Source organism: Prunus dulcis, chromosome 2 (assembly GCF_902201215.1).
Source record: "Prunus dulcis chromosome 2, ALMONDv2, whole genome shotgun sequence".
In the NCBI taxonomy this organism is placed as follows: Eukaryota; Viridiplantae; Streptophyta; class Magnoliopsida; order Rosales; family Rosaceae; genus Prunus; species Prunus dulcis.
In genome coordinates this window covers 14,471,260-14,493,314 of record NC_047651.1, presented here as the reverse complement: position 1 = coordinate 14,493,314, position 22,055 = coordinate 14,471,260, and the positions used below count along the sequence as shown (strand labels likewise).

The 22,055-nt window shown below is 38.4% G+C and overlaps 5 protein-coding genes and 1 long non-coding RNA gene across 9 annotated transcripts; 4 read left to right on the top strand and 2 right to left on the bottom strand.

Annotated features, from left to right (window-relative positions):
• The first annotated feature begins 3,277 nt into the window (after positions 1-3,277).
• On the top strand, positions 3,278-4,436 carry LOC117619255. Its single transcript, XM_034349165.1, has 4 exons — positions 3,278-3,332; positions 3,500-3,614; positions 3,957-4,017; positions 4,088-4,436. The coding sequence occupies exons 1-4, from the start codon at positions 3,296-3,298 to the stop codon at positions 4,373-4,375; spliced, it is 501 nt and encodes a 166-aa protein (XP_034205056.1). The 5' UTR covers positions 3,278-3,295; the 3' UTR covers positions 4,376-4,436.
• Positions 4,437-4,535: 99 nt separating this feature from the next.
• On the bottom strand, positions 4,536-6,720 carry LOC117619254. Its single transcript, XM_034349164.1, has one exon. The coding sequence runs from the start codon at positions 6,627-6,629 to the stop codon at positions 5,976-5,978; it is 654 nt and encodes a 217-aa protein (XP_034205055.1). The 5' UTR covers positions 6,630-6,720; the 3' UTR covers positions 4,536-5,975.
• Positions 6,721-7,715: 995 nt separating this feature from the next.
• Positions 7,716-13,309, bottom strand: LOC117619708. 3 transcript variants are annotated; one of them, XM_034349713.1, is made up of 6 exons: positions 13,103-13,309; positions 12,042-12,484; positions 10,433-10,716; positions 10,275-10,337; positions 8,981-9,411; positions 7,716-8,277 (listed from the first exon to the last, which is right to left on the bottom strand). In XM_034349713.1, exons 2-6 carry the CDS (start codon positions 12,449-12,451, stop codon positions 7,957-7,959), a joined length of 1,509 nt encoding a protein of 502 aa, XP_034205604.1. In that variant the 5' UTR covers positions 12,452-12,484; positions 13,103-13,309; the 3' UTR covers positions 7,716-7,956. The 3 variants fall into 3 exon arrangements, with proteins under 3 accessions (XP_034205604.1, XP_034205606.1, XP_034205605.1); XM_034349715.1 differs by having other exon boundaries at positions 8,981-9,408; XM_034349714.1 differs by having other exon boundaries at positions 12,042-12,452.
• A 3,556-nt stretch (positions 13,310-16,865) lies between these two features.
• LOC117618207 lies at positions 16,866-17,963 on the top strand. The gene is made up of 4 exons (XM_034347810.1): positions 16,866-17,099; positions 17,175-17,324; positions 17,414-17,611; positions 17,727-17,963. The coding sequence occupies exons 1-4, from the start codon at positions 16,866-16,868 to the stop codon at positions 17,961-17,963; spliced, it is 819 nt and encodes a 272-aa protein (XP_034203701.1).
• A 1,503-nt stretch (positions 17,964-19,466) lies between these two features.
• On the top strand, positions 19,467-20,332 carry LOC117619652. Of its 2 annotated transcripts, XR_004584598.1 has the most exons (3): positions 19,467-19,613; positions 19,694-19,836; positions 20,069-20,332. It is a non-coding gene; the product is annotated as an uncharacterized LOC117619652 (long non-coding RNA). The 2 variants fall into 2 exon arrangements; XR_004584597.1 differs by having other exon boundaries at positions 19,694-20,332.
• Positions 20,333-20,668: 336 nt separating this feature from the next.
• Positions 20,669-21,247, top strand: LOC117618206 (T-complex protein 1 subunit gamma-like). The gene has a single exon (XM_034347808.1). The coding sequence runs from the start codon at positions 20,669-20,671 to the stop codon at positions 21,245-21,247; it is 579 nt and encodes a 192-aa protein (XP_034203699.1).
• Positions 21,248-22,055: the final 808 nt, after the last annotated feature.

Sequence of the window (22,055 nt, the reverse complement as noted above, 5' to 3'; positions counted from 1 at the left end):
TCGGACACTCACAGGGTCCGACTCGAATTCCAAAGCGGAATTTGGATCGGGTCCTGTCAACTTAGTATCAGAGCATTAGGTTTCACTTCCTGTTGACTCCGCATTTGTGCTTTCTAGTGTTACTGAACACTTATTTCTTGTGACAGTTTGAGTATGGGCCCTAAACGTGGGGGCTTCCGTAGAGGGACTAGACAGTCGTCCAGAGTGAGGGGACAGAATCCCCCTCCCGAACAAGAGGACTTTCCCATTCCTGAATCGGTACCGGAACCGGTAGAGCAGTCTTTTGTTGGAGGCCCATCAAGGGCCGCACCTCCCATGCCCACTATGATGGGAGATCCAAATTTTCAGCAGAGTATCGAGGTATGGCCCAAGGAATTTGTGAATTGTTGTGGATCAAATGCCTCTTGATAGAATTAGGTTTTAAACTAGCAAAGTTCATGCAATTACATTGTGACAACAAGTCAGCGATTGATATAGCTCACAATCCAATTCAATGTGATTGAACAAAACATGTTGAGGTGGAGAGACATTTCATCAAAGAAAAGTTTGAGAACAAAATCATCTACCTACCCTTTGTACAATCAGAAGATCAGTTAGTTGATGTCTTGACAAAGGCTGTCTCCGGACGAGTGTGTCATAACTCACTTATCAAGTTGGGCATTGGTGATGTGTATGTTGTAAGACATCATTTTGTCTTGACTCAAATGTGTATGTTGTAAGACATCGTTTTGTCTTGACTCACTAAGTGTGGCCTTATGATCGTTCTAAAGTTCTAGAGTTTGACATTGATCAAGAGTTTTATATTCAATCTAATCTGCTACTCTGATAAGGATAAGTGTTTAAAGTAAACAACTAGAGTTAGAAGATATCCTATCTCATTGTGGATTGGGAGACCTAAACCTAATGCAATTAGGAGAGCTAGAGAGTTTATTGATGGGTAAGACTTTCTAGCCAATGCATATAACTAGAGGCCCCTGCTCATTCAATCAATCCATCACAAAGAGCATTCATACCCCACCTAGAATAAGAGTGAAGAAAGCATCGAATTGAGTGGAAGGTTTTTGTTCTGATTCAGACGAGATCTCAGCTTTATCATCCTCATCTGTTCCTATGACCATTCCAGGTATGCCAATGCTTTTGTTCTTTATGTATGCAATATTTAAGTTAACATATGCACTAAGTTAAGGAGGAGTGTTGACGTGAGTTTACTTAACAAATCAAGGAGATTTATTTCCTTTCTTCAGTAAAGTTGACAATCCTTGTATAATTGGGATATTCTCATAATTAATTATTGTATTTATTTCCTTGTAAACTCCTATATATTCCTCCTTAAAGCACTTCCACCCCAAAGGACAAGGGCAAGGTAAGGGCTATCACTATTCACATGATTAGTGGCAGCCCTTACCTTTTTTGTTTCCACACCTATGGGCAAGGGCAATTACTTTTCACTTTAATTTATTTTCTGTTTTTTTTTTTTTTTTTAAACTTAAACCATTAATTTTGGTAAGATTTCCGATTGCCACATGTCACTATTTATTATAAAATTCTTTCTCAAATTTCAGATAAAATATTCAGATAAGATTTTCGGATTAAATTTTAGGATAAGATTTTTGGTTGCCACATGTCCATATTTATTATAAAATTCACATCTCAAATTTCATATAAAATTTTCGGATAAGATTTCCGGTTGCCACATGTCCATATTTATTATAAAATTCACATCTCACTCATCATACAATTGAAATACATACTCACTCATTATACAATTGAAATACTCCCGGTCCTCATAGTCCGACACAATTGAGTACAAGGAACACTCAATCATTGGTAGAGGCAATTCCACCGGATCACGACATGGGGGAGTATTTTCCTTTGGAGGATGTAATAGTGCCATTATTTCCGACGCGGAACTCACCACTAGAACCGACTTTGGACATTGTTCACTTGAGGAGCCATGTGTAATGGTTTTCCTCTTTTTTGTTTTGCCTTGAATAATTTATTTAAAAAATTGAAATTGGAAATGCAAGAAATATTTTTAAAAAAAATTTACATTAAATTGAATGAAACGGCAAATTTTCTTTTTTACCTCGTCTCCAAGATTTTGACCGCTTTGAACATTTGTCCACGACCCTCCGGCTTCAATGGAAAAGGTCATTTGTATTTTTACACAAATGGAATTTTGTAGTAGAAAATTTGATGTGGAAAGTGAAAAATATTGGAAGAAGATGAATTTGTATGAAGATTTAGTGTGGGAAGTGAATAATATTGGTAGGTATTTATAGAAAAAAAATTTCCATAAATTTTTTATATTTTTTACAAAAAATTTCGATTTTTTTTTTCAAATTTTTTTAAAGCCAAAAAATAGACAGCCGTTGGATTTGATCAGATTTTTGGATCGGAGGCTCCAGGAGAAGCCACGTGGCTTGTAGCTGTTGGTTTCTAGCAGCTGTGGGTCAGCGTTGACGTCAGCATCCCGAAGGCAAGAGAACGGGCCAGATATGCCAGTGGGCTTGCCTAGGCTCGTGGGACCCACCCCTTGCCCGAGCTGGACTTGGCGCGCTGGAGTTGCATTTTGGCCCTTGGGCCCCCTTCTGCCCGGATAAACCCTGTGCAGTGGAGTTGCTCTTATGGAGAAGAATACAAAATTATCAAATATTCAAACTATATTCATATTTTAGGAACCTTGAGGCAGAGTTGAAAGCATATGATGGATTTTATAGAAATTGGGAAAAACATGTAAGGGCCCTTTTGAGGCACTTTTCAAATGGCAGAGAAAAGTTTTGAACCTGCCAAATACCAATTTCCCGTGAACTTGTGAGTCATGACTGAGAACATTCCTTTCTTACTGTACGTTCTCTACAATGTAGATCCATCGATGTATACGGGGAGGTTAATAATTTATCAATTTATACGGAAAAACATTGGAATATATAAGGGGAAGTAGAGACTCTTCCCATTAATCAGTTTCCAGAAGATCGTTGTTTTCCGGAACAAAATGCTTGTATATAGTATATTCTTTCGTAAGCTCATTGGCCAAACAACCTCTCTTGTTAAGCAAGAAAGAAGAAAAATATAGGGCAACAACAGCTGCAAGATGCCTTTGCAAAATGAGAATACCGCTGCAGATGCCTACCCCAAGCCAACAGTTAGTCCCAAGCTAAGAACCAGATACCTTGCTTGGACTGACTAAACAGGACATTTACTGTACCCTCAAACCTCTCTGCCACTCTCTCTCCCTCAAGACATATATTATATACACATTCATAGTTATTGGACCTGACAAGGTTTCTAAAGAATGGGAATGGCTATGAGTTTCATGGGATTGGGAGGAGGTTGGTTCATTTTCTTTACCATTTTATATGGTTTGCCATTTGGAGTTTTAGTTGTGTTTGTCCTCTCAGTATCTCACAAACTTTGCTTTTATCTCTCATATTTTTCTTTGCAGTTGTTTTTCTATATGACACTTATAATGATTTGGAGCTGGTTATTTGCATTACAGGGATGCCATCCGCCCAGATGTTAAATTTTGTAATGGGAACGGTGTACAAGCAGTTCATAGAGAAAGATATCAGCAACTTCGAGGACTTCCACATCGCCATTCTTGATATTTTCAAGTGAGCGTGCATAAATATAACCACAAGAAAAATGTTTATTACAATATGTATGACGTTAAAAAAAAATCATGCAAAATGCAAATATGGGTTACACTAGTTGACTAGGGCAGTGAGCCGCAACATAACTCTTTCCTTTTTATTTTTAATCGGCCCAAAGAGTATTGTTGTAAACAAACAAAGAACTAGTCTCTAAAGCATGTTCTTTCATAAATATTCTCACCAAATTTCAGCAGATTTCCTAAATTTTGGACAAAGACTATAAACTATAAGCATGTTTTTTATTAATTTTTTTTAATTTATTAAAAGCTTCTAATCCTTGCCCCTTAACACAATCTTATCCAGCACTTTTAACGCAGCTCTGCCTGGTAAACACTACGATGCGCCACCACACAAGGAAATAGAGGTCAGTTAAAATTACCCATGCATCTTCGCTTCACTTGCCAAGCTCTCTCTAACACATTAACAATTAGCAGGCTGTATTCAAACAATGGCAAAAAACACCAGAGGCAGACAGGAAGAACCTCCTCATCGAATTTCTGAGGAAAAATGTGAAGCTTAGCAAGGTTGATGGCACTACCATGATAGCAGGAATACTAACACCACCAGTAGCCATGGCTACTAAAAGAGCAGGGGAGAACGTTCCCCAGCTGAAAATGATCAAGGCCATTCCCGATGTTGTTTTCGTACCATCAGCAACCGTGCTGGTGCTCATTTCTGTTAAGATCTCCAGAAGGGTTTTCATGGGGAAAATAGCATCTTGATCATAACCTATATATTAACATAATGTACAATACAATTGCTACAATAATACAATTTATGTTGCTGAAATATTTCTCATCAGAATAAACAGAAATGGCTTCGTACAAACCAGAGCGTGAGACTTTGATGCAGGGCAGCGGCTATAAGCTGCTGTCCAGTGACCCAAACATACCCAAAATACAGAGGATAGAAGGATAGGCAGTAGAATCGAAGTTGGAACGAAGATAACTGAGTTCTAGGGCAAAATCCCAATAGAAATTCTATAGACTAAGTCTGAAATTATATTCATCAACAAAAACTAAATACAAGAGTCTCTTAATAGTCTATTTCTACAAGAATATAGAAAACCTAATTGACATAGGAAATTAAACACCTAAACAGGAATTTAAACCAAATCCTAGTAAGAATAGGAAAACAAGTAATAAAATAACCTATTAATTTATTACTACTAAAACTTGGCCTTATTGGCTGATGCCCACTTAGATTAGGGAAGTCTAATAGATGCTCTTGCATCAACTCCATCGAGTTGGGAAGAATTCTTACTGGAATTCCAATCGTTTGGTGAAAACCGCCTAGACATAACCTCTTCTTAGATAAGTTGTCCATAGAACTTTGGCCTTGATATTGAACCTTCCCACTCCAAAGAAATAGATATTTAGAATATTTGATCCTTCTGGAACAGTACCAGATATCTTCTGCAGCCAAGCTCTCAGCCCAAAAACTCTTCACGCCAAAAACCAGTAGTCTAACAAGGTCAATGATGGTCTTGGTAGTTTGCAAATTAAAATAATCAACCCCAAGAAAATCAGCATACTCATAAGTATCACCTTCGAAGGAATTCATCTCATCTCCAACAATTCCCTCAAGAATTTCTTGAATCACCTTTCCTTCAAACGTGGGTTGATTGTGTTGCTTCAAAAGTTCAAACCCAACTTCTTCATGATTCACTGCCTTCAAGATTCCACTAGATTCAGCTTGTTTGCTCTCACCAAATACCTTGTCAAAAGCTTTCTCAATTCCCAAACAAACTTCACAATCTTCTTCCAAACAATAGTCAAACACGGGAGGGTTTTCTAAATTTAGGAGATTGTCATCTTCCAATTTATTCGAAGCTCCCTCAACATCCTTCTTAGCAACAAGTGGATACACAGACGCCACCTCCTTGCTCTCAATGTCAAACTTATAAGCTCTCAAATGACCATGAACCCTTCATCTTTAGGAACATGGCAGAATCCTTCTTCAAGTGGCTGCAAAGTCCACCTTCTCCCATCCTTATAGAATGAATAGGTGTTAGCTTTAGTAGAACGCATCATGTCTTTGTCAAACAACCATGGTCTTCCCAATAAGATATGACATGCGTCTGTGAGAACAACATCACACCAAGCTTCATCCTCAATGGTATTACCAATAGTGAATTTAACCAAAACACCTTGAAGTGATTGGTACGTCGCTTCCCTTTCGAAACCATGCAACTTCGTAGGGATTAGCATGCTTCTCAATTGGTAACTTCAATTTTTCTACCACCTCTTTTGAGATAATGTTTTCACTACTTCCTCCATCAAGAATCACGTTGCACATCTTTCCCCCACAAAGGACTCATGTTCAGAATATATTATGTCGACGCCAATCTTCTTCCTTAATTTTGGGAGTTGTCATCACTTGCCTTACCAACAAACATTCTCCTTCAACTGGTGAGAGATCAATAACTTCCTCTTCATTGCTATAAACATCATACACGGGCTCTGGAAAGTTGATCTTATCACCTACCAAATTTATTCTTCTTTGTGGACAAGCGTAAGATTTATGCCCCGCCTCTCCGCAATTGAAATATCGAGCTTGTGAAGTACTTCCAGCCTTGGAATCCTTGACAATAGCACTGTTTGGAGAATGAAATTGTTTTATTTTCTTCCACTTTACATTCTTATCAACACCCAAGTTCCTACCACCTATTCGAGTACTTGGATTGGCTTCTTCATCACTTTGGACGCCATGAACAACAACAGTATCTCTTTGCCAACCCGTATCTGGGCTGCTAGAAACTGCTCTCTTTCCACCAAGACGTGATAGTTTTCTTTCTGCCATTAAAGCATATTGTCGAGCATCTTCAAGGTTGAACAAACGGACCACCCCCATCTCATCTCGAATTGTCTTATTCAAACCAGAAAGATAACAAGACGTCTTCTGTTCATTAGTCTTATTCAAACCAACTTGAATTGAAAGATTATTAAACTCTGACGTATATTCTTCAATAGACATGTCTCATCGCTTTAAATTATGAAACCACTTATGTAACTCCATGGTATAATCAGCAGGTAAAAACTACTTTCGTAACATGCCATCCGTCCCTTGCCGAGCACACTGCTCTTCAACTTTCTTCCACCATAGAAGCGCGATACTCTTCAATTTAAGCTTTACAAACACCTTTCGATCTTCTGCCATAGGCTTCTATTCAAAATAATTATCTGGACTTGTCTCCCAATCCAAATAATTTTCGACATGCATCGACATGCATCTTTCCATAGAAATCAACACCTTCAATTTTAATTCCTCCACCATTCAGATACAATGCATGAACCAACCGCTCTTCCAATCCACCTCGATGACCATCACCATGGTTTACAACTTAATGATTGTCGACGTCCGTCTCGTCTTCATATTCATCCTCACCACCACCTTCTGGTATGTGTAAGGATTCACAGTTGCGTTTCAAAATCTCCATATAGGCATCCACGCATTCCTGTCATCAGAGGGCTTGCACCGCTCTCGACAAGTCTTCCATCATACACAGCATCTCAATCATCTCCGTGTGTTGTGCTTGGTTCCCTCGTCCACAACCCCTAGCACATCCATCCATGTTGTGGAACAAGGATTAACCTAGGCTCTAATACCAATTTGATGTAGGATAGCAACTATAAGCTGCTGTCCAGCGACCCAAACATACCCAAAATAGAGGATAGAAGGATAAAGCAGTAGAATCGAAGTTGGAATGAAGATAACTGAATTCTAGGGCAAAATCCCAATAGAAACTCTATAGACTAAGTCTGAAATTATACTGATCAACAAAAACTAAATACAAGTCTCTTAATAGCCTATTTCTACTAGAATATGGAAACCTAATTGACATAGGAAATAAAAAACGTAAACAGGAAATTAAACCAAATCCTAGTAAGAATAGGAAAACAAGTAAAAAAATAACCTATTAACTTCATATTACTAAAACTTATGGCTGATGCCCACTTAGATTAGGAAAGTCTAATAGATGCTCCTGCATCAGACTTCTATATTCATAGAATTTGCCCCATTCACTCAACACTGAAATTGCTCTTTACATACTTGGAAATGTAAGCAGTTAATTCGATGCTAATATAGCAACCCGTAATTCCGGAAAAATGCCCAAAATTTGATCAAAAGCATCAAACAAATATTAATGTTTCCACCGGAGTAGCGTGTGTGTGTGCCTAAATGAGCAGCATGTACAGTTGAAATCATATTTGCATGTGTGAGAGCATGTACAGCAGAATAAGCAGCATATACAAGATATCATAACAAAAGTAATATTATGTCACTTCTAATCCAGCTAGCTTTACGATTTCCGGCTCAACTTATATGCATACGAGCCAGGTTTTCTCCTCCCTCGATTTCTTGTGTTCCAACGGAAATTAGTCCTGGTGGTGGAATCTAATTCATGAGTTGCATTAGGTACACTGGAACTTGTCGGCAATGCAGTTTCCGAAACCGGAACAGGTAAGTTTGTGGGCAACTCAGTTTCTGATACCGGAACAGGAAAATTGGTTTCCTGCTCTTCAAGTGATATGTGAGGCTTCTGGATGAGCTGATCTTTAACTTCAAAATTATATGGCTCATCCTTGACAGCAGCATTAGGTATAAGGCACCCATCCTCAACCTGAATATATGAAGGAAAAATCAGTCTGACATGTCGTGTGTCACAATGCCACATAAGTCCATCTTCATGATTGATCCAGTATGATGATTTACAAGACTCAGTTTTAACTATTATTACATGACCATGTAACAGCTAGCAATTGGTACTACCCTATGAAATTGGACGGCCAAACTAGGGAAAATTTAAAACAGCAATTTTTTGCTAGTTATAACATTAAATTGGAACACGGCCAGGACCCAAACCCAGCCAGCCTGGGAAAAGTTAGCATGAAGAAGCCGGCAGAGTTGTCCCCTTGGGGACAATAACAGGATACTAGGTCAACTTGTTCACCTTGTAAACATCGACTAACAGGCAGTTCAATGGTCACCGAGATTTTCACCGAACTGGGTTTAAAGCAAGATTACTAAAGCATGTCCATTCTTAAGACAATTCTTTTCCATGGGTTAGTCAAGCCAGCATAAAACCACTACCAGATATATAATGGTCGAAAACAACGCTTATCATTTGCAATTTCATATATAGAAGCAATAGAAACAAGAATGCAAAAAATATATATATATATATTATATATTATATATATAAGTGTTGACTGAAAGATTGAAACCCAAATCAATAAACATGCTCATACTAATGAATATACTACCAACAAGTGTAAACCAACAAATGAAAAGTGTTGAAATCAGTTCAAAAAAGAAAAACTTACATTTTCAAGTACATTGCCAAGCCAAGGCTGATCTGTATTTCCAATCATACTAGGAAGAGGGGTCAGCTCTTCATGACTTGAAACTGCACTCTGAGGTAAAAATAGATTTCCAATGTTAAACTTGACATGCTGAGATGCAGTGGATAAAGTTTCCACTAGTAATGTATTTCCATTTTCAGGAGGAGAAGCAGGATTTTGAGCAGAGCCATTCGATGTATCACATGGTACTAGGAAATGGTTAGCAGAAAAGTTCCCAGGATTTTCCTGCACGACCTTGTCAATTCGAGTCTTCAACTGCCATACTTGTGAATGTACCACTTCAATCTTCCAAAGAATATCTTCCAAGGAACTATTACCATCTCTGAACTCGAGAGATGACCATATATCATTTGTCTCAAACTCATTATGGCCATAACTAGTTTTAGCTCCTGCTATATTGATGAAATATTTAAAAGAGAATAAAAATAATGAACAAATATTATTAAAACAAAAACAGAAATTGGCCGCTTTAAAGTGGTACATGATCTAATAATAGATTTAAGCATTCAACGATAATATATAGAAAATTAAATAGCATGAAACCAAAAGACAATTCAAAGTCTCAACATTTTCATGGAACAAATCAAATGCTTTTAAGTAACAGAAAAATCACCAAACTCTATATCTACAAAGGAGGGAAAAAAAAAATTAATATGCAATTCAAAATTGCAATTGGGGATGTGTTTGTTCCACTATGTAAAACAAAATTGACTTCATTATGGGAACTAAATAAATGGATACACAAACAGACATTTTTTTTTTTTGAAACGAAACGAAATTTATTAAGCAAAAGAACACGGAGGTGGATAATGCATCCACGACCGAAGAACCAAAACAAAACAGAAACAAACAAACAGCACCAAAACCTCCCAAACTAACCAGGAGAAACAACACCGAAAAGCAGCAAAACCACACAGCCCCCCCACCCCACCCCCCCACCCTCATTTAACCGCAGCTCCCATATCCCTCATAAGTGTGGAATAAGAGTAGTCTTTAAAATCTTTTGTAACAGAAGCCCAAAAAGCTCCCCAGTACTTAACTCTATCCCAAAGTTCACTCACTCTCACTCAATTATAGTCTTCGAAGATTCTCCTATTACGCTCCATCCAAATGTTCCAAAAAACAGAGTCGACCAAACAGCCCCAATATACACAAACAGACACATACACATACATTTATTTGTCAAACACGGTCTGCATATGAAAAATATATGCATGGAGACCCATATGAAGTCAAGTCGATATTCCATACTTACCGAGATCACCCCAGTCTTCCTGCATGCAAACACCATTAGCAGCAGTCTTCTTACTTTCTGGAACTAAGAAAGAACAAAAAACAAAAGTCAGACGTGTAGTTGCAAATCAGACTTGTAGTTGGCAACAATGAATCAAGAAAATTTTGGGAAATTAATACCATAGGAGAACAGATTATGGTGTGACATATATGATGCTATGTCAGTAGTATCTTCAACTCTCTTTCTTTTCTTCCTTTTCATCAACTTTGGTGTTGGCATTGCATCAAAACCTTCTGATGTGAAGCCCTCAAATGCAGACAGCTTTTCTTTGTCATACTTTGCAAGTTCGGAATCATACTTTTGGGTCTGGGACAGAAGTTCCTTAATCTGCAGTTCCAGCCATTTAAGCCGCCACATTTCAGGACGTATAAAATTTCTCCACTCGGGGGTCAACTTTTTCTTCCTAGAAAATCAGATGTACACATAAACCATGTGAATGTGATGTACAAATACAAAATCTGACAAAGAGTATATAATCATGATAACAATATGGTGGGCACAATCATAAAAAGGAATGAAGAAAGTAAATCCTTTGCATCAAAATAATTTTGCAACTATGCCCTTTTTTTATATTAAAACTGATGTTCAATAAAGCGGTAACAAAGTTCAACATGTGCAGCTGACCATGACTGAAACATGTGAGAGGAGAAGCACCGTATGAAAAGAAAAGAGATGCACACATATCTACAATGTGGATCCTTGCCCTCATCCTAAAGGGGGAAATGAAACCCATTACCCATCCTTACCTACCCTACCAGACATGTAAAGTTTTGATATCTTTTTAAAATTAACACATAGAGAAATTTCATATAGTTTCTTTTAAATGCAATTTAAAGACACTAGAGGTTCAAATGACCAAGCATATAAAATAACTAAAACAGGAAAATTACAACAAAAACAAATATCAAGCACTCACTACTAATCAACTATGAAACAAAATTATTAGTAACACTAGAAATACAAGTCAAATTTAAAGATAACAGTTGTTTAAGAGTAGTGAAACATCCAGAAACACAGCCTCCATAGTTAACTATTTTAAAGTACAACTAATGTAATTTACCATCCAATTCTACCACCACCATCCTTGATTCTCGAAGAATATCCCAACAGACTTTCCCACCAAGAAAAAGTTGAGAAGAGGAAGAAAAGTAAAGAAATAAAAGGAGGGCATAAGTTAAGCAAAAAAAAGATTTTGTAAATATCAAAAGATATGCATACAACCCAGCGCCAAAAGGAAGGGATCGAACCAATGCCCGTCCAGTAAGCAGAAATTAATGCTCACCTTGTTCATTCCCATCCCTCTTTTTCCTGGTAATGCAGCTTGGAACCCAACCAATCAGGCATAAATTTCGATCCTAAGATTTATTTAACCAGAAATTCAGACTTAAGAAATTTTCCACAGAATGACACCAGCCACAATCCCTCTCAAGGCCTCAAGCTATGGAAATTCAAACATCATAAATTCTGAAAGGATAAGTTTTTTTTTTTTTTTTTTTTTTGGGTACTACAAGAAGGGAAACCCCATTTGACAAACTTAATCAGAAAAAACTTCTATTGAACTTCACTACATATTTCCAAGTGTACGATCAATATTTTGACAGCTGAGCACTAAACAGCAAACAAGAGATTACCTTTACAATTGTATTCTAGGCTTGCAAATCATTCAAAGCTACCCTATAAACAACAATTAAGTAAGACATAGAAGAAATCATTTAAACCACAATGTACCTTGTTTGAAATGCACCAAAATACCCATCATATACTGAAGCGTGCTCATTTTCACCTAACTGTGAATCAGCTTCGTCACCATCCAACGTTGAACCATCCTCTGTCCCAGAAATTGTATCACCAAAAGAACTTGAATTCTCTGTCAAATCCCCACGTTCACCTTCAAGAATCTGAACATCATCAGGACTTGTACCACCAGTTCTGTTTAGCTCCGCATTCTCCCTTTTATTTGAGACAGTAGTTTGTCCAACCAATGTTTCTTCCATTTCCAAGATATTATCTTTGTAGTTACTTACACAAGGCATAAACTTATCATCTACGACTACGTCATGATGGGTAGTTCCATCCTTAGCGACTGAAACTTCCATAGCAGCTCCCGACTTTGGTTTCACCTCCAATTCAGGGCCCATCCTGCAAATTCATGTAAACGCAATTCTTTCCTTCTGGCAATCAGAAAATAATTCAAAACCATTTATGTCAATGCCAATTCAATCTATAACAACAACTGCAGCCATAAGAATTCCCACATCAAATTAATTAAAGAAAACTCCATGCAAATGCACCTACCCCATTTCTTTATTTAGTAGTTGTATCCAATCAAACAAAAAAAAAATAATAATAATAATAAATAAAACCTCAAGACTTCTGGTTTGTAACCTACAAAACTAATCCTTCAAATACATTAAACAAAACCAACAGCTTTAGGAACCAAGGAAAATTAAAGATGATCTCCAAAATGTAGAACAACAAAATTCAACACCGGTATAAAAAATAATATAAATATTATATCATGCTTCAATTGAAAGTAGAAACCCACAACCCCACCCCCCCCCCCCCCCCCCAAAAAAAAAAAAAAAACCTCCCACTTCTCTCTCTCCCCAAAGAAAAGAGGAAAAAAAAATGAATAATCCCTCAATCTTGTCATAATATCAAAAGACTAAAAATTTAAAACAGAAAATTGATAACACGAGAATAAAGTCTCGATTTTCAATACAAATCATAAAACCCTAAACCCTAAGAAAATTTTCAGAAGCGAGAGAGCGAGAGAGCGAGAGAGCAACCTGAGATTGAGGAAATCTGTTGTGGGTAGGAGCGCCAAAGAGCATGTGACTGCCGGCCCAGTTAAGCGTCGGAGCCGGTGACAGATAAGTGAGACGTGGGCGTGGCGAACTCTGATTGGGGCCCGAGGGAAGGCTCTCGTGGTGGCACTTTTTCTCGCTCTCTCACAGTCACACACAATCGCTCTCTCTCTCTCTCTCTCTCTCTCTCTCTCTCTAGAATTAAAGACAGTCCAATCACTAATGTGGTCGGATTTTGATGAAATCGTGGGCCGCACGTGTGGGTCCAAATAATATGATCGATGAATTCACATGTGCTGGCCTTGGTTTTTTTTTTTTCTTTTTTAATGTAGGTGTTTTTTTTTTAAGTGAGAAAACTAAAACCAAAACAAGCAACCAACTTCTGTCTCACTGGTTAATTGCTGTACCAGGTTTATATAATTCATTGTATTAAATTATGAATCAAAATTGCTTTAAAATTCAACTTATTTATTTATTTATTCTTTTAAGTGGGTGTTGCTATTGGCATATTCCATTATAGGTATGATGTGATAGGATTAGAATTGAAGATTTTCCCCTTTTTTCACTCCATATTAATAGCACTTTGACCTTAAAGTTCTCAAGCTAATTTGTAACTAATTTTACTTTAAGGGACCACAAAATCTGAAACATATGTGAATTTGGAGCCCTCCCTTAATAGGATTTTATCACATGAGCACTTACCTCTTTTCATATTGTAAATTGGTTGATTTTATACTCCTTTCTTATTTTTCGATTCATGAATTTTTCAATTTATGACTTTCTTGTTTCAAGTAATTTTATATGGCACTAAAATTTTATTCTTATTTAGATAAATGGATGGTCACACACACCGGCCATTCTCACACTGTTACACAAGCTATTAACCAAGACTCTTTTCCTTCAATTTGTCTCTTCATTTCTTTTCTCTTTATTTTCCCCAGCAGAATTTGTATTTTCTCATCTGGAAAAATAAATTTAAAAAATGTACTTTTAAACAACATAAGTAAAAGGCAACTTTTAAAGGGAAATAGCCCAAAATGCCACCATTTTTATAATTCTAACTGAAAATACCACCCTTTTTTAAAAATTTTGGAACTATCACCTATAAATATAAAATTATTGTACCCTTATTGCACAGATATCACTTTTGCTGAAATTTTATTGCCTCTGTTTTGCTGAAGTTCTCTCTCGCCCTTGTCTCTTCGCTGCCTCTGTTTCTCTTCACTCTCCAGGCTCCGAATCCGTGGTCCTTCACTCAGCTCCGACTGTCTCTTCTCTCTTCCTCTCCCAGCGACAGGTACTGTTCATCGGCATTTTCTTACAGTTTAAGGGTTTCTCTGAAGTTGGTTTAGGGTTTATGCATTTCTCTGAAATTGGCTGAGGGGTTTGTTCGAAATTGGTTGAAGGTTTAGGGGTTTCGCTGAAATTAGTTTAGGGGTTTGTTCGAAATTGGTTGAAGGTTTAGGGGTTTCTCTGAAATTGGTTTAGGGGTTTCATCGAAATTGTTTTAGGGGTTTGTCTGAAATGATCTTAGTATGATGATTCCTTGTTTCAAACAATGAATGGGTTTGTTCTTTGTGGACTGATGCTTGCTGTTGGTTGCTGTTGCTATTGCTGTCGTATTGTGTTTTTTTGCTAGTGTATTGCTAATGTAGTGATGTTGTGTTGGCATTTTAGTGCAGTTGTATTTTTAGTTTTAGTATGGTTTTATTATGGTTTTTGTAGCAGTTATTGAATGGTATTTGGTGGCTTAGTATGAGTCTTTATGAGCATTGCATTTAACCTTCTTAGAAGTCTAATTGGTATCTATTTTGTTTGTTGAAGATGATATCTAAAGTGTAAGACAATTAACCTGTGTATGGTGATTTCTTCTCTGTGGATCATTACCAAAAAATACTCGCTGATTATATTTTACGTAGAAAATGTGGCCATGAAAAGAATTTGTGGCTAAAACTCCATGATGGAAGCAACCATTTTGAAATATCTTAAGCAACTGTTGGTGGCTTGCTAAATTCCTTAATTTTTTTCTCTTTATCTTCCAACGAGGTAGCGACCCTTCACATTACACTCAATTGTGCAAAGGATTTGCATGGTTGTCTGATGGAATCGAAGAATAATTTACATAGAAAGAATTTCCTTTGTTATCGTTCGTAGTTTTTCATATATGAAAGAAACTTCTAGATTGATAAAATATCTCAAGACAGAGTTTGACAAAATCAAGTATTGTATAAATATTTGAACTTGTAAACTCCCAACCATATCATACTTTTTGTTTGAGAATAATGCTTGTTAATTCGACATATTTTTGTATAACTTTGTTTACTAAGTTTAGGGCTTGCATATTGGATATGGATGAGTTTTGTTTAGAACCATATGTGGTGTAATATGAGTTGTTTAAAAGTTTGCTGTTTTGTGCTTGATCATTGTGTGCTTAAAAGAAAGCGGGAAATGAGTGAAGATGGGAACCTACCACCAGCAGCTGTGGTTTAGAGAAATGGGGACATTGATTTTGCTATAAGCTAACTGTTTAAGCTTTTGCTTTTGTTGTTTGTGTATGGATACTTAGAGAAGTCTGTTTCTGAGGAGAACTTATAATTTTGTAATTGTACATGTCTTACAAACATTTTATACCGTTTTGATGGTTTATTTATGAATTTATCTTTTATTTTTTGTTAAGAAAAAACTGAAGGGATGGTGCCAATTTCTTTCATTTTCTTACATTTGAAAGGAGGGCCATAGTAGAGTCAGTATTGTGGTTGCCACTAATTCATAGGATGTTCCATTACATTATACCTTGAAGTGAATAAATTGTTTCCCGATATCTTGTTGTTTTTTTAAACTCTTTCTAGTCAGATAGATTTATATTGTTACTCCTGAATTGTTGTCAATTAGGCTTGTGCTACCGCACATTCCCATTCTAGCTGAAGCTGTCTCATGATTAGATGGTGTGATTATATGGTGTGTTGAGATGTGTGTTTAGATATTATATTATGCAGGAGTGGTAGAGTAATGGGTGTGTTGAAACTTGGCTTTGAGCCATTAAATGAGGAGGTCAGTTGTAAATAGCTGGGGTTTTGTTTATGATATGTATTTTTTGAATTTGTTTCACTTCATATCCTATAATAGGCTGTTCATAAGTGGTGATTGTTTATTGCTTGTTATTGTGTAGATTGCAACCGACTGAAATTCTGTTTATAATATTGGCATGCAGGGAAATATGGTTGGTGAAATGAAGTTGATGATTGCGGAGGAACAAAAATTCCAAGGGAAAGCATTGTCGTTATCCCATACGAAGACGGCAATCACTACGATCAAGGAGAAATTCACTGAACAACAGCTGCAAATGTTTGAACAGAGTTGTTTTGGTCATCTCCTAGGGATTGAGGACCTCAAGTGGACTTCTCCGATTGTCCACGGGTTGCTGCTCAGGAAAGCTGATCCCAAGACAGTTTCCCAACTGAACGGGATCAAATTCATTGTTGGCAAGAAGGTCATCCAATTCACGGCGCAGCAATTTTGCATCGTGACGGGGCTAAGGTTTGGAAACCTTCCCTTTATTCCGATTCCCACGAATGAGAACTGCTCATTGAAACGGAAGTACTTTGCCAACGATAAAGCTGTGAAACTGTTGGAATTAGAAAAGGCCTTCCTCGAATGCGATGATGTGGACGATGTATTCAAGCTTGGATTCTTATACTTTGCTGTCTTTGTGCTGTTGGGCAGCGAAAAACATGTCCACATTGACATGCGATATTTGAAGTTGGCGGAAGACCTTGAAGACTTTGGGAAGTATCCATGGGGTGCTGTGTCTTATGCGAAGACAAATGCGTCACTGCTGAGGGCACTTTGTGCAGATTACCAGCGAGTGAAAGTGCCCACAAAAACTGCCAAAAAAAAAAAATCTGGAAAGAAACCAACAACAACGGCAACCGGTAGACCAAGAGAGTACCACCTCAAAGGTTTTCCGTATGCACTTCAGGTGAGCAAATGTCCATTGATGTTGAAGTTAAATTGCATTTGTTTACAATGACTGACCTTTTATTCCTGAAACCAGATTTGGGCGTATGAGGTGTTTCCAGCGTTGGCTGCACTACATTTGGTGGTGCACGAAGAAAATGCGCACATCCCTCGTTTACTACATTGGAGGAGCAATAGTTCGCCGCGTTTTTATGAGCTAATGAGCCAAGTATTCGAGAACCGTGAGGTTAGTTCAGTTTTTAATGATAATGTTCGGGATATGAAAATATAATATAATTACTTTACTGATATGTATATTGTATGTGTAAATTGCAGGTTGATGTGCAGCTTCTCCGGCCATCTGTGATGGACAAGCAGCAGCCGTATTGGACTTGGGGTGACAGTGCTGACGACAGTGAAGAACTTGTTGACTTGTTGGGCGATGACGCTGAACAACAAACCGGCACTTCTGCCTCTGTAGAAGAAAAAGAGAAGGACATTGACGATACTGCAAACCTTCCGTCGTCTTCTAAGGCAAGCATTACAGTTTTTCGAAGATATACGTCATTTTACAATAGGAAAATAACTGCTGTATAGTTGCAATATTTTGTGGCCTGCATAGTAACACATGCATTATAACTTAGTGCAGGGTACAGTCGCGTCCAGAGAGTTACGCACTTTGAAGCGTGACTTTCAAAGGACAAAGGATGAATTGGCCAAAGTTTCCCTATCAAATCGAGCACTTTGCGACAGAGTGCATCAGTTGGAAGACAAGGTACGGAAGGAGTCAATGAAAGCTGAAAAAGAGTTCGAAAAAAATACAAAGTGTGTGGAGGATTTCCGCAACACCTGGCTTCAATGGAGCATTATTTTAAGTTGGAGATAGAGCAGCTGAAAAAACAAAATGGTGGGGTGAATGAAGCTGCGGAAGGACATGAGGACCTCGGTAGTCCTCATATGAATGAAGGAGGCAACAATGACTTGTCGCCATTACATGCCTATGTAAGTCCGCCGACAGAACCGGCAGTAATGGAAACACAAGTCCCCGGTGATGGAGCCGAACCTTCCGCAGCCATGGTAGTTGAAGAGGCAAAAATGGCCGCTTCAGTTCCTCACTCAGAAGTGCATGAAGTAGCTGACCCGGCAGAATCCGATGAGCTGCCTACCCCGGAAGATGTTGCTGGGTGTGACGAAATCTGCCAAAGAGTCATGAAGCTGTTAGAAGATTGGAAAATCACTAAGAGTATGCCATCGGGAGGTTTGATGAATCCTCCAAGTCTACCCACAGTTACTATGGCTGGTGATGAAGAAGGTAGTTCAAGTGTTGAAAAAAAAGAAGTGGAAGGTAAAAGGTGCAGACAGAAGCGCCCGGCGCAGACATTGTTGAGCCCATTTACAGATCCTTTGAGGAAGAAGAGGACGATGACTGTGTCGGCTGCGACTGCAACCCCGCCATGTTTTGATCCATCCAAATCCTTGCCCATTGAAGATGTGAAGGCAGTACTACAGTTTTGCAGTGCCTGGAAAAGCGATATCAGGTTACGATTCTTGACCTTTCAATTCCAATATTCATCCTATTCTACTATGTAGTCATACACTAATGAGAGAATGCAGAGTTTGCTTTAATATACATGTGTATTTTTTTCATCAACAAAGTCATATTTATGACATGACTACACAAGTAACCGTTGCAAGTTTGCCTTTTGTAGTGCGGAGGTGCAGCTGGAATCATTTTCAGTGGGCGCTGATTTTTTCTACAGACTTGTCGATGAAACCGAATGGATGAGCTCAAGGGTAACGATACACAAAGCTGTACTTTATTACGATAATTAAATTGTTTTCTCACCTTTTTTAAGTGTTGAGTTGTATGAAATTGTGCTAATATTATATGTGTCAACTTTCAGCACCTGGACATGGCAACCTTTCTTATCCGCAAAAGGCAACTATCTCATCCGTTGGTTTTTGGAACGGACTGGACAACGGCAGATTGTTGCTTGCAGGTAAACATGTAACCATTGTGCAGCAATTTGTGCTTCATTTGCTGTCGGTTGTGCTTTTCTAATATGCCTTCATTTAAATTTGTGCAGCAATTTCTAGAGCCGGTCAAACCGACGGCCAGGAAACGTGGATCGAAGAAGGCTGCTGGTTCAAACACCGTTGACCTTCCAGCCAGCAAGGCGAAGAATTTACATCACTTTGTGCGTGGTACGTGGCAACACGGGTATGCCCAAGCTTGGACAAAAGTCCGGAAGGTGTATTTTCCATATAATCTGAAAGGGTCTCATTGGGTTGCAATCGAACTTGATTTCGTAAGACATACTGCAACCGTGTATGACTCCTATATTGATTATACGAAACGTTCAAAGCTTGTTACGCTTCTGCACCCTATTAGCGATACGCTGGCACGAGTGCTGTTCGATATGCATTTTTATGATGATTCTGAGGTTGAAGAGGTGAAGCAAAAGGGGCTGACGATGTCGATGTATACGCCATTCTCAGTGTGCAGCATTGCAGATGTGCCACAACAACGAGATGGGTAACGTTTGTGAATTTTGTGATGTTTATCCAAATTTGACATAACTGCAGTTCTAATTTCCCAACTAATTGGCCTCACAGTGCGTCTTGCGGAATCTTGACCGTCAAATTCATCGAGCATCTCAGTGCTGGGATGTCGGTAGATAAAGTTGACCCTTTGAAGATCAAATATTACCGACTCAAGCTTGCAATTGAGGGTTTAAGGGGGGAGGCATATTTATGAGGTAAATTTCTTCATGTCCGTTAATTCACCTCACGCTGTAAGTTTCTTTTCGGCTGTCTATGCCAACACAAATACAAAAACTGATTTGGTACTATGAACTGATTTGGCAGTATGATATTTGGCAATATGAACAATGAACTGATTTGGTGGCAGTTACAAATGAACATAGTCTTCATTCTGGAACTGCCCTTCATAAATGCCTTCATCTGCACTGAACCCAATTGTTATTGCAGGTCGGTCTCAACCAAGGGTTGATTGCAATATTCCAACCAAGATGACCATACACTGTTATTTGATGTAGGTTTTTTGTATGACATGGCTTTGCTTTAATTGGTTTGGTTGTTCCAAGTTTTATGTACACAATCTCACAGTAACTGCCGAGTCGTTTTTCATTTCATGTATTTGTCCGTGGTATTTTGTTCCCCAATATTCTGATTATGGTCAATATGTAAACATTACTGTGGAGCTTATTGCATGTTTTCTTTATTTTGTGGCCATGACTTATGTTCTTGCAAACCCTTTTTCTTCAACTTCTCTTGTTTCTGTCATCTGAAGTCTTTCCAGTCATTCAACACAAAATTTATCGCCTAATACTGTGGACTAGCAGAACAAGTCTTACGAGGCCATACATAAATAGCCACAAGTTGTCATACATGTATATCAAAAGTGTGAAGTTGAAACCTACAGACGACAAGGGAAGAAGGAAGCTCTGTCCCATATAGGTGATTGATGGAGTAAACATGTTTATGCCACCATACCAAATTGACTGCCCCTTGAATTGCACTTGACGCTACCACAATTGTAGGGGTGGACCTTGGCCAGGGTCTGCGGGAATGGATATTCAAAAGTACATAAAGGTTGAGAAGGTTCCTGGTGGCCAGTTGGAAGATTCAGTTGTTCGCAAAGGAGTAATGATTAACAAAGATGTTATTGCACCTGGAAAAATGAGAAGAAAGATTTTCAACCAACGCATCATTCTTCTTGATTGGCCTCTCCAATATAAGAAAGGCGAGAACCAAACAAATGCTGAGTTGCTTAAAGAAGAAGAATGGGGAGTCCTGCTACAATTGGAAGAAGAATACATCGAGAGGCTATGTGTGCAAATATTGAAGTTTAAACCAGATGTGGTTATCACAGAAAAGGGGCTTAGTGACTTGGCATGCCATTATTTTAGCAAGGCCGGCGTCAGTGGAATGAGGAGGTTGCGGAAAACAGATAATAACCGAATTGCCAAGGCTTGTGGGGCTGTAATTGTTAACAGACCAGATGAATTGCAACAGTCTGATGTTGGGACAGGCGCTGGGATATTTGAGGTTAAGAAAATTGGTGATGAGTTTTTTGCATTCATTGTTGATTGCAAAGAGCCTAAAGCATGTACTGTACTCTTGAGAGGTCCTAGTAAGGATCTGTGAAATGAAGTGGAAAGGAATTTGCAGGTATAATGGTTTTACTTCTTTGTCCCCATTCCGTAGAATAAATATATTATGCAGAAATGTCTTATTTACTCCCTTATATCTGGTCATAGGATGCCATGTCTGTAGCAAGAAATGTAAGAACCCAAAACAAAATATCTAAAAAGAAAGAAAATATCTAAAAAGTAAAGAAAATATCTTTTAGCAAAATGACCAAATTGCCCTCGCATTATTTTAAAGAGAAAAATTTAACTTTTTGATCGAGAAAGAATTTGAGAGTTTCGCTAGCGCCATTGCGTAGAGCACGGTGAAAGGAGTCCGTAGACACGGAGTGGGCCCGAATCGGAGTTGTAACGAAAAAGTTATGATCAAAAGAGTCTCAGTGGCATACCCGTAAATATTTCGAAGTTTCATCTATATAAACCCAGATTCTGCGCGAAACGGGCCGCCGACTTCCAGAAGCTGCTGGCGCCGCCTCCGAGCTCCAATGGCCACGGGACCGGTGGTGTTGGAACCGCCATCGAGTCCCCCACCGTTTCCAACCGGTCTCAACCCCGGGGTCGCCCTGACCTGGCCGGAAAACCGTGTTTTCCGACGGAGGTTCGTTCGAAGTTACCCGAACTTCCAGCTTGAGATTCTCCCTCGTTTCTCCACCAAATCGATCGAGTAAGGTATGGTTTCTCAGATATTTTTCGTGTTCTAACTGATGGTAGGCTGGGCTTCGATCGATTTTAGCTCTAAGAGGTTCGATTTTGAACTTGAAAATTCGGCCGAACTTCGGCCCTTCGAAACTACTGTTTCCAGGCAC

Bases quoted from the DNA above. Each gene is read 5' to 3' on its own strand.
- LOC117619255 (XM_034349165.1), top strand. From the start codon at position 3,296: ATGGGAATGGCTATGAGTTTCATGGGATTGGGAGGAG. The intron at 3,333-3,499 runs GTTGGTTCATTT...TTTGCATTACAG, and splicing joins TTTCATGGGATTGGGAGGAG to GGATGCCATCCGCCCAGATG. The intron at 4,018-4,087 runs GTCAGTTAAAAT...AACAATTAGCAG, and splicing joins CACCACACAAGGAAATAGAG to GCTGTATTCAAACAATGGCA.
- LOC117619254 (XM_034349164.1), bottom strand. From the start codon at position 6,629: ATGTCTATTGAAGAATATACGTCAGAGTTTAATAATCTTTCAATTCAA.
- LOC117619708 (XM_034349713.1), bottom strand. From the start codon at position 12,451: ATGGGCCCTGAATTGGAGGTGAAACCAAAGTCGGGAGCTGCTATGGAA. The intron at 10,717-12,041 runs GTACATTGTGGT...CTGATTTTCTAG, and splicing joins TTTGGTGCATTTCAAACAAG to GAAGAAAAAGTTGACCCCCG. The intron at 9,412-10,274 runs GTAAGTATGGAA...TCATCAATATAG, and splicing joins GGAAGACTGGGGTGATCTCG to CAGGAGCTAAAACTAGTTAT.
- LOC117618207 (XM_034347810.1), top strand. From the start codon at position 16,866: ATGCGATATTTGAAGTTGGCGGAAGACCTTGAAGACTTTGGGAAGTAT. The intron at 17,100-17,174 runs GTGAGCAAATGT...TCCTGAAACCAG, and splicing joins GTTTTCCGTATGCACTTCAG to ATTTGGGCGTATGAGGTGTT. The intron at 17,325-17,413 runs GTTAGTTCAGTT...TGTAAATTGCAG, and splicing joins AAGTATTCGAGAACCGTGAG to GTTGATGTGCAGCTTCTCCG.
- LOC117618206 (XM_034347808.1), top strand. From the start codon at position 20,669: ATGGATATTCAAAAGTACATAAAGGTTGAGAAGGTTCCTGGTGGCCAG.